The sequence below is a fragment of the Oncorhynchus nerka genome, unplaced genomic scaffold (genome assembly GCF_034236695.1).
Source record: "Oncorhynchus nerka isolate Pitt River unplaced genomic scaffold, Oner_Uvic_2.0 unplaced_scaffold_1840, whole genome shotgun sequence".
Taxonomy (NCBI): Eukaryota; Metazoa; Chordata; class Actinopteri; order Salmoniformes; family Salmonidae; genus Oncorhynchus; species Oncorhynchus nerka.
Genome location: NW_027039496.1, coordinates 29,789 through 43,119, shown reverse-complemented (window position 1 = coordinate 43,119; position 13,331 = coordinate 29,789). Strand labels below are relative to the sequence as shown.

The 13,331-nt window shown below is 43.1% G+C and overlaps 1 protein-coding gene across 1 annotated transcript in view; it reads left to right on the top strand.

The window, feature by feature from the left end:
* The window catches only part of LOC135567763 (epidermal growth factor receptor kinase substrate 8-like), a 35,032-nt gene extending 22,224 nt beyond the window's left edge, over positions 1-12,808 (top strand). Inside the window, exon 8 of the mRNA XM_065014986.1 lies at positions 12,314-12,808. Coding sequence (XP_064871058.1) covers positions 12,314-12,406 — 93 coding nt within the window. The 3' untranslated portion in view covers positions 12,407-12,808. The remainder of the gene's footprint in view (positions 1-12,313) is intronic.
* Positions 12,809-13,331: the final 523 nt, after the last annotated feature.

Below are 13,331 nucleotides of genomic sequence, written 5' to 3'. Positions count from 1 at the left end.
TTTTCCTCGTCAATCTACACACAATAACCCTTAATGACTAAGTGAAAACAGTTTTGTATTAACAGCAAATGTATTAAAAATGCTTACCTTATTTACATAAGTATTCAGACCCTTTGCTATGAGACTCGAAGTTGAGCTCAGATGCATCCCGTTTCCATTGATGATCCTTGAGGTTTCTACAACTTGATTGGAGACCACCTGTGGTAAATTCAATTGATTGGACATGATTTGGAAAGGCACACACCTGTCTATATAAGGTCCCGCAGTTGACAGTGCATGTCAGAGCAAAAACCAAGCCATGAGGTCGAAGGGATTGTCCACAGAGCTCCGAGACAGGATTGTGTCGAGGCACAGATCTGGGGAAGGGTATCAAAACATTTCTGCAGTATTGAAGGTCCCCAAGAACACAGTGGCCTCCATCATTATTAAATGGAAGAAGTTTGGAACCACCAATAATCTTCCTAGATCTGGCCGTCCAGCCAAACTGAGCAATTGGGTGAGAAGAGCCTTGGTCAGGGAGGTGACAAAGAACCCGATGGTCACTCCGACAGAGCTCCAGAGCTTCTGAGAACCTTTCAGAAGGACAACCATCTCTGTAGCACTCCGCCAATCAGGCCTTTATGGTGGAGTGGCTAGTTGAAAGCCACTCCGTAGTAAAAGGCACATCCCACTTAGAGTTTGTCAAAAGGCACCGAAAGGACACTCAGACCATGAGAAACCAGATTCTCTGGTCTGATGAAACCAAGATGTAACTCTTTGGCCTGAATGCCAAGTGTCACGTCTGGAGGAAATCTGACACCATCCCTACGGTGAATCATTTTGGTGGCAGCATCATGCTGTTGTCGTGTCTACTATCATTAACCGAAGACGGATAGTTTTTATCAAAGATTCTCTGTAATTAGTTACTATGTGATCAACTGATTAAATCACGTAACTAATTCACTAGGAAGTCGGGGCACCAAGGAAAAATATTCAGATTACAAAGTTATCATTTCCTAAAATAACTTTTCAGATATTTTTCCTGATCAATTAGTCTTCTAATTAATGAATTATTTACTTTACCTCACGTTAGTCTCGTTCCAAACGTAAATTGTTGGTTATCTGCACGAACCCAGTCTTCACTATGAGTCATCCAGACATCAATTGTCTTCAATCATTTATGTATTACTAACTAAGTAATTCACAGAAATGCTTAAACAAACGAACAAACAAAGGTAAATGTAATGATAGGAGGATGTGCCCTAGTGGGCTGAACCGGCATGGCGGCTTGTTAGACAAAAGGGGAAGTGGGGGTCGACTAAGAAGTCACTACAGAGTGATAATTATAACAATTGAAATGCTAATCCTTTGCTCACTCATTCGTGAACAATTGCAATCAATATATATATTTACGCTCAGTGTGTCGTCTTGATCGCTGGTGAAAAGTCTTTCTTTTATAGAATTGTCCGTCTCTCCTCTCTGGCTTGGTTAGAGGGGATAGTTCAAAGTGACATTCGTTATAGAATGGATGTTTCGGCGGTTGTCGTTCTTCACGTTCAATGATACCGAATTCCTAGCTGCAGTTTTAACCAGGTGGTATGGTTAAAAGGTGGTTAAAAGAGTGGCTTCAGGACTAGTCTCTGAATGTCCTTGAATGGCCCAGCCAGAGCCCGGACTTGAACCCAATCAAACATCTCTGGAGAGACTTGAAAATAGCTGTGCAGCAACACTCCCCATCCAACCTGACAGAGCTTGAGAGGATCTGCAGAGAAGAATGGGAGAAACTCCCCAAATACAGGTGTGCCAATGTTGTAGCATCATACCCAAGAAGAGTCGTGGTTGTAATCACTGCCAAAGGTGCTTCAACAAAGTACTGAGTAAATGGTCTGAATACTTATGTAAATGTGATATTTCTGTTTTTCTTTTGACATTTGCAAAAAAATCTTAAAAAAGTTTTTGCTTTGTCATTATGGGGTATCGTGATGTCATTATGGGGTATCGTGATGTCATTATGGGGTATCGTGATGTTATTATGGGGTATCGTGTGTAGATTGATTGATGAGGAGAAAACATCTTTAACCCGTTTTAGAATAAGGCTGTAACGTAACAAAATGTGGTAAAAGTCAAGGGGTCTGAATACTTTTCGAATGCACTGTTTACAGGTACATACAGGTGTTTACGGGTACATACAGGTCTTTACAGGAGTTTACAGGTACATACAGGTCTTTACAGGTATATACAGGTCTTTACAGGTACATACAGGTCTTTACAGGTACATACAGGTGTTTACAGGTACATACAGGTGTTTACAGGTACATACAGATCTTTACAGGTACATACAGGTGTTTGCAGGTACATACAGGTGTTTACAGGTACATACAGGTGTTTACAGGTACATACAGGTGTTTACAGGTACATACAGGTCTTTACAGGTACATACAGGTGTTTGCAGGTACATACAGGTCTTTACAGGTACATACAGGTCTTTACAGGTACATACAGGTGTTTACAGGTCTTTACAGGTACATACAGGTCTTTACAGGTACATACAGGTCTTTACATGTACATACAGGTGTTTACAGGTACATACAGGTGTTTACAGGTGTTTACAGGTACATACAGGTGTTTACAGGTACATACAGGTCTTTACAGGTACATACAGGTGTTTGCAGGTACATACAGGTCTTTACAGGTACATACAGGTGTTTACAGGTACATACAGGTCTTTACAGGTACATACAGGTGTTTGCAGGTACATACAGGTCTTTACAGGTACATACAAGTACATACAGGTGTTTGCAGGTACATACAGGTGTTTACAGGTACATACAGGTGTTTGCAGGTACATACAGGTACATACAGGTACATACAGGTACATACAGGTCTTTACAGGTACATACAGGTATTTACAGGTATATACAGGTCTTTGCAGGTACATACAGGTGTTTACAGGTACATACAGGTATTTACAGGTACATACAGGTATTTACAGGTACATACAGGTCTTTGCAGGTACATACAGGTCTTTGCAGGTACATACAGGTCTTTACAGGTACATACAGGTGTTTGCAGGTACATACAGGTGTTTACAGGTACATACAGGTGTTTACAGGTACATACAGGTCTTTACAGGTACATACAGGTGTTTGCAGGTACATACAGGTCTTTACAGGTACATACAAGTACATACAGGTGTTTGCAGGTACATACAGGTGTTTACAGGTACATACAGGTGTTTGCAGGTACATACAGGTACATACAGGTACATACAGGTCTTTACAGGTACATACAGGTATTTACAGGTATATACAGGTCTTTGCAGGTACATACAGGTGTTTACAGGTACATACAGGTATTTACAGGTACATACAGGTATTTACAGGTACATACAGGTCTTTGCAGGTACATACAGGTCTTTGCAGGTACATACAGGTCTTTACAGGTACATACAGGTGTTTGCAGGTACATACAGGTGTTTACAGGTACATACAGGTACATACAGGTCTTTACAGGTACATACAGGTGTTTGCAGGTACATACAGGTCTTTACAGGTACATACAGGTGTTTGCAGGTACATACAGGTACATACAGGTGTTTGCAGGTACATACAGGTCTTTACAGGTACATACAGGTGTTTACAGGTACATACAGGTACATACAGGTATTTACAGGTATATACAGGTCTTTGCAGGTACATACAGGTCTTTGCAGGTACATACAGGTGTTTGCAGGTATATACAGGTGTTTTCAGGGATACTTGCAGTCTACATGCTCTTTAAAGCTTTGGCAAGGTGTGGTTTCTGTCTGGTCTCTGTCCTCCTGCAGGTCTTCTTCTGACCACTGCAGTCTTCAGACTCTAAACTCTCACTAAGGTATTGTTCCACTAGATCGGTTGTTCTAGGCTCTACTCTGTTGGCCAGCGTTCCTGTAGTCACGGCTCTCTTCTGTTCAGGACTTCTGCACACCTGTCTCACTAGGCTAACGCACCTCACCGGTCTGTGTTCTAAACCCAATCCACCACTTAGACAATCCAGTGTGCAGGTCAAGATAACATACGGTATGTCTTGTATCAACTGCTCACATTGAAAAACAGTCTTAAGTTTGGATCAATATTTTCTCATACTTAAACAAGTATGATAACAGGCTGTTTTTCTAAATGTTGTGAAGCTGGCCAGCAGATGGAGACTAAAAACTGAGATTCCCCTTCCTAGATAACCACCATGGCTTTAAGAACCCTCCTCCCGGTCTCCTCCTGGTCTCCTTCCTAGATAACCACCATGGCTTTAAGAACCCACCTCCTGGTCTCCTTCCTAGATAACCACCATGGCTTTAAGAACCCTCCTCCTGGTCTCCTTCCTAGATAACCACCATGGCTTTAAGAACCCTCCTCCTGGTCTCCTTCCTAGATAACCACCATGGCTTTAAGAACCCACCTCCTGGTCTCCTTCCTAGATAACCACCATGGCTTTAAGACCCCACCTCCTGGTCTCCTTCCTAGATAACCACCATGGCTTTAAGAACCCTCCTCCTGGTCTCCTTCCTAGATAACCACCATGGCTTTAAGAACCCTCCTCCTGGTCTCCTTCCTAGATAACCACCATGGCTTTAAGACCCCACCTCCTGGTCTCCTTCCTAGATAACCACCATGGCTTTAAGACCCCACCTCCTGGTCTCCTTCCTAGATAACCACCATGGCTTTAAGAACCCTCCTCCTGGTCTCCTTCCTAGATAACCACCATGGCTTTAAGAACCCTCCTCCTGGTCTCCTTCCTAGATAACCACCATGGCTTTAAGAACCCACCTCCTGGTCTCCTTCCTAGATAACCACCATGGCTTTAAGAACCCACCTCCTGGTCTCCTTCCTAGATAACCACCATGGCTTTAAGAACCCTCCTCCTGGTCTCCTCCTGGTCTCCTTCCTAGATAACCACCATGGCTTTAAGACCCCACCTCCTGGTCTCCTTCCTAGATAACCACCATGGCTTTAAGAACCCTCCTCCTGGTCTCCTTCCTAGATAACCACCATGGCTTTAAGAACCCTCCTCCTGGTCTCCTTCCTAGATAACCACCATGGCTTTAAGAACCCACCTCCTGGTCTCCTTCCTAGATAACCACCATGGCTTTAAGAACCCACCTCCTGGTCTCCTTCCTAGATAACCACCATGGCTTTAAGAACCCTCCTCCTGGTCTCCTCCTGGTCTCCTTCCTAGATAACCACCATGGCTTTAAGAACCCACCTCCTGGTCTCCTTCCTAGATAACCACCATGGAAGAACCCTCCTCCTGGTCTCATTCCTAGATAACCACCATGGCTTTAAGAACCCTCCTCCTGGTCTCCTTCCTAGATAACCACCATGGCTTTAAGAACCCTCCTCCTGGTCTCCTTCCTAGATAACCACCATGGCTTTAAGAACCCTCCTCCTGGTCTCCTTCCTAGATAACCACCATGGCTTTAAGAACCCACCTCCTGGTCTCCTTCCTAGATAACCACCATGGCTTTAAGAACCCTCCTCCTGGTCTCCTTCCTAGATAACCACCATGGCTTTAAGAACCCTCCTCCTGGTCTCCTTCCTAGATAACCACCATGGCTTTAAGAACCCTCCTCCTGGTCTCCTTCCTAGATAACCACCATGGCTTTAAGAACCCTCCTCCTGGTCTCCTTCCTAGATAACCACCATGGCTTTAAGAACCCTCCTCCTGGTCTCCTTCCTAGATAACCACCATGGCTTTAAGAACCCACCTCCTGGTCTCCTTCCTAGATAACCACCATGGCTTTAAGAACCCTCCTCCTGGTCTCCTTCCTAGATAACCACCATGGCTTTAAGAACCCTCCTCCTGGTCTCCTTCCTAGATAACCACCATGGCTTTAAGAACCCTCCTCCTGGTCTCCTTCCTAGATAACCACCATGGCTTTAAGAACCCTCCTCCTGGTCTCCTTCCTAGATAACCACCATGGCTTTAAGAACCCTCCTCCTGGTCTCCTTCCTAGATAACCACCATGGCTTTAAGAACCCTCCTCCTGGTCTCCTTCCTAGATAACCACCATGGCTTTAAGAACCCCACCTCCTGGTCTCCTTCCTAGATAACCACCATGGCTTTAAGAACCCTCCTCCTGGTCTCCTTCCTAGATAACCACCATCCTTTCAGAACCCTCCTCACCTGGTCTCCTTCCTAGATAACCACCATGGAGAATCCTTCCTAGATAACCACCATGGCTTTCACCTCCTGGTCTACTCCTAGATAACCACCATGGCATTTTAGAACCCACCTCCTGGTCTCCTTCCTAGATAACCACCATGGCTTGAGTGTTAACCCTCCTACCTGGTCTCATTTAGATAACCACCATGGTTGAGAACCCTAACCTCCTGGTCTTTTCCTAGATAACCACCATGGAACTTTAAGGTAAGTTTAGAACCTGGTCTCCTTCCTAATGGAACCACCATGGGTTTTAAGAACCCTCCTCCTGGTCTCCTTCCTAGATAACCACCATGGCTTTTAGAACACCTCCTGAGTGTCTATTCCTAGATAACCACCATGGAAGAACCCTCCTCCTGGTCTCCTTCCTAGATAACCACCATGGCTTTAAGAAGTGTAATCCTGGTCTCCTACTAGATAACCACCATGGCTTTAGAACCCTCCTCCTGGTCTCCTTCCTAGATAACCACCATGGCTTTATAGAAGGTCCTCCTGGTCTGTTATCCTAGATAACCACCATGGCTTTAGAACTCCTCCTGGTCTTATACCTAGATAACCACCATGGCTTTAAGAACCCTCCTCCTGGTCTCCTTCCTAGATAACCACCATGGCTTTAAGAACCCTCCTCCTGGTCTCCTTCCTAGATAACCACCATGGCTTTAAGAACCCTCCTCCTGGTCTCCTTCCTAGATAACCACCATGGCTTTAAGAACCCTCCTCCTGGTCTCCTTCCTAGATAACCACCATGGCTTTAAGAACCCTCCTCCCGGTCTCCTCCTGTCTGTAAGCGTTGCCATCCCTCACCTCTCACCATGTAGCTCAGCCTGCACTGCCATGGAGAATCATATCATACCATATCACTACTACTACTACTAATGTAACTACAGGTCATTTTAGAACAGGTTGAGTGTTATTCAACTAATGGAACTACGGGTCAGTTTATAACAGGTTGAGTGTTATACTACTAATGGAACTACAGGTCATTTTATAACAGGTTGAGTGTTATACTACTAATGGAACTACAGGTCATTTTAGAACAGGTTGAGTGTTATTCAACTAATGGAACTGCAGGTAAGTTTAGAACAGGTTGAGTGTAATGTATAATACTACTAATGGAACTACAGGTCAGTTTATAACAGGTTGAGTGTAATACTACTAATGTAACTACAGGTCAGTTTATAACAGGTTGAGTGTTATACTACTAATGGAACTACAGGTCATTTTAGAACAGGTTGAGTGTTATTCAACTAATGGAACTGCAGGTAAGTTTAGAACAGGTTGAGTGTAATGTATAATACTACTAATGGAACTACAGGTCAGTTTATAACAGGTTGAGTGTAATACTACTAATGGAACTACAGGTCAGTTTATAACAGGTTGAGTGTTATACTACTAATGGAACTACAGGTCAGTTTAGAACAGGTTGAGTGTTATACTACTAATGGAACTACAGGTCAGTTTAGAACAGGTTGAGTGTAATGTATAATACTACTAATGGAACTACAGGTCAGTTTATAACAGGTTGAGTGTAATGTATAATACTACTAATGGAACTACAGGTCAGTTTATAACAGGTTGAGTGTAATGTATAATACTACTAATGGAACTACAGGTCAGTTTAGAACAGGTTGAGTGTTATACTACTAATGGAACTACAGGTAATTTTAGAACAGGTTGAGTGTAATGTATAATACTACTAATGGAACTACAGGTCAGTTTATAACAGGTTGAGTGTAATGTATAATACTACTAATGGAACTACAGGTCAGTTTATAACAGGTTGAGTGTTATACTACTAATGGAACTACAGGTCAGTTTAGAACAGGTTGAGTGTTATACTACTAATGTAATTACAGGCCATTTTAGAACAGGTTGAGTGTTATACTACTAATGTAACTACAGGTCAGTTTAGAACAGGTTGAGTGTTATACTACTAATGTAACTACAGGTCATTTTAGAACAGGTTGAGTGTTATACTACTAATGGAACTACAGGTCAGTTTAGAACAGGTTGAGTGTTATACTACTAATGGAACTACAGGCCATTTTAGAACAGGTTGAGTGTGTTATACTACTAATGTAACTACAGGTCAGTTTAGAACAGGTTGAGTGTTATACTACTAATGTAACTACAGGTCATTTTAGAACAGGTTGAGTGTTATTCAACTAATGGAACTGCAGGTAAGTTTAGAACAGGTTGAGTGTTATACTACTAATGGAACTACAGGTCATTTTAGAACAGGTTGAGTGTTATTCAACTAATGGAACTGCAGGTAAGTTTAGAACAGGTTGAGTGTAATGTATAATACTACTAATGGAACTACAGGTCAGTTTATAACAGGTTGAGTGTAATGGAACTAGGTCATTTTAGAACAATGTATAATACTACTAATGGAACTACAGGTCAGTTTATAACAGGTTGAGTGTAATGTATAATACTACTAATGGAACTACAGGTCAGTTTAGAACAGGTTGAGTGTTATTCAACTAATGGAACTGCAGGTAAGTTTAGAACAGGTTGAGTGTAATGTATAATACTACTAATGGAACTACAGGTCAGTTTAGAACAGGTTGAGTGTAATGTATAATACTACTAATGGAACTACAGGTCAGTTTATAACAGGTTGAGTGTAATGTATAATACTACTAATGGAACTACAGGTCAGTTTATAACAGGTTGAGTGTAATGTATAATACTACTAATGGAACTACAGGTCAGTTTATAACAGGTTGAGTGTAATGTATAATACTACTAATGGAACTACAGGTCAGTTTATAACAGGTTGAGTGTTATACTACTAATGGAACTACAAGTCAGTTTAGAACAGGTTGAGTGTTATACTACTAATGTAATTACAGGCCATTTTAGAACAGGTTGAGTGTTATACTACTAATGTAACTACAGGTCAGTTTAGAACAGGTTGAGTGTTATACTACTAATGTAACTACAGGTCATTTTAGAACAGGTTGAGTGTTATTCAACTAATGGAACTGCAGGTAAGTTTAGAACAGGTTGAGTGTTATACTACTAATGGAACTACAGGTCAGTTTATAACAGGTTGAGTGTAATGTATAATACTACTAATGGAACTACAGGTCAGTTTAGAACAGGTTGAGTGTTATTCAACTAATGGAACTACAGGTCATTTTAGAACAGGTTGAGTGTTATACTACTAATGTAATTACAGGTCATTTTAGAACAGGTTGAGTGTTATACTACTAATGGAACTACAGGTCAGTTTATAACAGGTTGAGTGTAATGTATAATACTACTAATGGAACTACAGGTCAGTTTATAACAGGTTGAGTGTAATGTATAATACTACTAATGGAACTACAGGTCAGTTTAGAACAGGTTGAGTGTTATACTACTAATGGAACTGCAGGTAAGTTTAGAACAGGTTGAGTGTTATACTACTAATGGAACTATAGGTCAGTTTATAACAGGTTGAGTGTTATACTACTAATGGAACTACAGGTCAGTTTATAACAGGTTGAGTGTTATACTACTAATGGAACTACAGGTCAGTTTAGAACAGGTTGAGTGTTATACTACTAATGGAACTACAGGTCAGTTTAGAACAGGTTGAGTGTAATGTATAATACTACTAATGGATCTACAGGTCAGTTTATAACAGGTTGAGTGTAATACTACTAATGTAACTACAGGTCAGTTTATAACAGGTTGAGTGTTATACTACTAATGGAACTACAGGTCAGTTTATAACAGGTTGAGTGTTATACTACTAATGGAACTACAGGTCAGTTTATAACAGGTTGAGTGTTATACTACTAATGTAACTACAGGTCAGTTTAGAACAGGTTGAGTGTTATTCTACTAATGGAACTGCAGGTCAGTTTATAACAGGTTGAGTGTTATACTACTGGTTCTCAGTCCAAATGTCGGTAGGTCTGCAGGACAACAGCTCTCTCAGGCCAGAGCTAGCAAAGCTAACATCATTCACTAACATCATTCACTAACAGTTTCCCTGTAGCTGCCCAGCTGGTGAGGCTTCTTCCCTGACGCTCATCTAGTGGATTCATAGAGTTATAAACACTAGAATGGTTTCTAGAGAGACCTCACTACTGTTTTCAACTCTATGATTCAGCCCAGCTGGCGAGGCTTCTCCCCTGTTCTCTAGTGGATTCGTAGAGTTATAAACACTAGAATGGTTTCTAGAGAGACCTCACTACTGTTTTCAACTCTATGATTCAGCCCAGCTGGTGAGGCTTCTTCCCTGACGCTCATCTAGTGGATTCGTAGAGTTATAAACACTAGAACGGTTTCTAGAGAGACCTCACTACTGTTTTCAACTCTATGATTCAGCCCAGCTGGCGAGGCTTCTCCCCTGTTCTCTAGTGGATTCGTAGAGTTATAAACACTAGAATGGTTTCTAGAGAGACCTCACTACTGTTTTCAACTCTATGATTCAGCCCAGCTGGCGAGGCTTCTCCCCTGAAGCTCATCTAGTGGATTCGTAGAGTTATAAACACTAGAATGGTTTCTAGAGAGACCTCACTACTGTTTTCAACTCTATGATTCAGCCCAGCTGGTGAGGCTTCTCCCCTGTTCTCTAGTGGATTCGTAGAGTTATAAACACTAGAATGGTTTCTAGAGGGACCTCACTGCTGTTTTCAACTCTATGATTCAGCCCTTGCTGTGATGAATGCGGACATTATTTAGTTCCGTAGTGTTCCCCTGTGGGAGACATCTCTACTGACTCTAACCTCCTTTCTCTGATATCTCTTTCTCTCTCTATATCCCCCCTCTCTCCTTTTCTCTATCTATATCCCCCCTCTCTCTCTATATCCCCCCTCTCTCTCCTTTTCTCTCTCTATATCCCCCCTCTTTCTCTCTATATATCCCCCCTTTCTCTCTATATATTCCCCTTTCTCTCTCTATATCCCCCTTTCTCTCTCTATATCCCCCTCTCTCCTTTTCTCTCTCTATATCCCCTCTTTCTCTCTATATATCCCCCTTTCTCTCTATATATCCCCCTTTCTCTCTATATATCCCCCTTTCTCTCTCTATATCCCCCTTTCCCTCTCTATATCCCCCTCTTTCTCTCTATATATCCCCCTTTCTCTCTATATCCCCCTTCTCTCTATATCCCCCTTTCTCTCTATATCCCCCTTTCCCTCTCTATATCCCCCTCTTTCTCTCTATATATCCCCCTTTCTCTCTATATCCCCCTTTCTCTCTATATCCCCCTTTCTCTCTCTATATCCCCCTTTCTCTCTCTATATCCCCCGTTCTCTCTCTATATCCCCCTTTCTCTCTCTATATCCCCCTTTCTCTCTCTATATCCCCCTTTCTCTCTCTATATCCCCCTTTCTCTCTCTATATCCCCCTTTCTCTCTCTATTTCCCCCTTTCTCTCTCTATATCCCCCTTTTCTCTCTATATCCCCCTTTCTCTCTCTATATCCCCCTTTCTCTCTCTATATCCCCCTTTCTCTCTCTATATCCCCCTTTCTCTCTCTTATATCCCCCTTTCTCTCTCTATATCCCCCTCTCTCCTTTTCTCTCTCTATATCCCCTCTTTCTCTCTATATATCCCCCTTTCAATCTATATCCCCCTTTCTCTCTATATCCCCCTCTTTCTCTCTATATATCCCCCTTTCTCTCTCTATATCCCCCTTTCGCTCTCTATATCCCCACTCTCTCCTTTTCTCTCTCTATATCCCCTCTTTCTCTCTCTATATCCCCTCTTTCTCTCTATATCCCCCTTTCTCTCTATATATCCCCCTTTCTCTCTCTATATCCCCCTCTCTCCTTTTCTCTCTCTATATCCCCTCTTTCTCTCTCTATATCCCCCCCTTTCTCTCTCTATATCCCCCTTTCTCTCTATATCCCCCTTTCTCTCTCTATATCCCCCTTTCTCTCTCTATATCCCCCTTTGTCTCTCTATATCCCCCTTTTCTCTCTCTATATCCCCCCTCTCTCTATATCCTCCTTTTCTCTCTCTATATCCCCCTTTCTCTCTATATATCCCCCTCTCTCTCCTTTTCTCTCTCTATATCCCCCTTTCTCTCTCTATATCCCCCTTTCTCTCTCTATATCCCCCTCCGTTCCTCCCCCGCTCTATCTCTCCCTATATCCCCTCTCTCTCTCCCCTCCCCCTCTCTATCTCACCTCCAGAGGAGTTCAGGGTCAGAGCTGCAGGAGATCATGCGGAGGCGTCAGGAGAAGCTGTCGGTCACCGCCTGTGACTCCGGGGTGGGGGTCATTTGACGAGTGCAGCAGCCACTGAACCCTCCGGGCCTCGCCCACCTCCCTCGTGACCACGCCCCTTTACGTTGTCACGGTTTCTGTTTCCAGGACGCCACGGAGCGCGCCCAGTTCGCTGAGATCCTGAGACGACGTCAGCAGCTTCTGGAGCAGTCACCTTAGAAGCGAAGCAACACTAGACAGACAGACTGGAGGGTTCAACATGGACTACAGCACACAGAGTTGCATCCCAACTGGGGATGCCTGATGACAATACCTGTGGATTTATACAATGAACTATTGTTTTTGATTCAAATGTGTCCGTTATGTTTTGCACAGGATGCTGAGAAAAATAGAAGGAGAAAATAGTTTATAGTTTCAACCTACACCTCATTGGACCAGAGTTGTCCTAGTTACAGGTAGGGGTGGGGGGGGTGTAGGATAACACTGGACACAGAATGGATCAGGTGGGGGGGGGTGTAGGATAACACTGGACACAGAATGGATCAGGTGGGGGGGGGGTGTAGGATAACCCTGGACACAGAATGGATCAGGTGGGGGGGTGTAGGATAACCCTGGACACAGAATGGATCAGGTGGGGGGGGGGTGTAGGATAACCCTGGACACTGAATGGATCAGGTGGGTGGGGGGGTGTAGGATAACCCTGGACACTGAATGGATCAGGTGGGGGGGGGGTGTAGGATAACCCTGGACACAGAATGGATCAGGGGGGGGTGTAGGATAACCCTGGACACTGAATGGATCAGGTGGGGGGGTGTAGGATAACACTGAATGGATCAGGTGGGGGGGGTGTAGGATAACACTGAATGGATCAGGTGGGGGTGTAGGATAACACTGAATGGATCAGGTGGGGGGGGTGTGGTCTTGACCTACAGACGAAATAGAACCGACCAAAATAACCGTCGTCTGTGGATAGATTCTGAGCTGC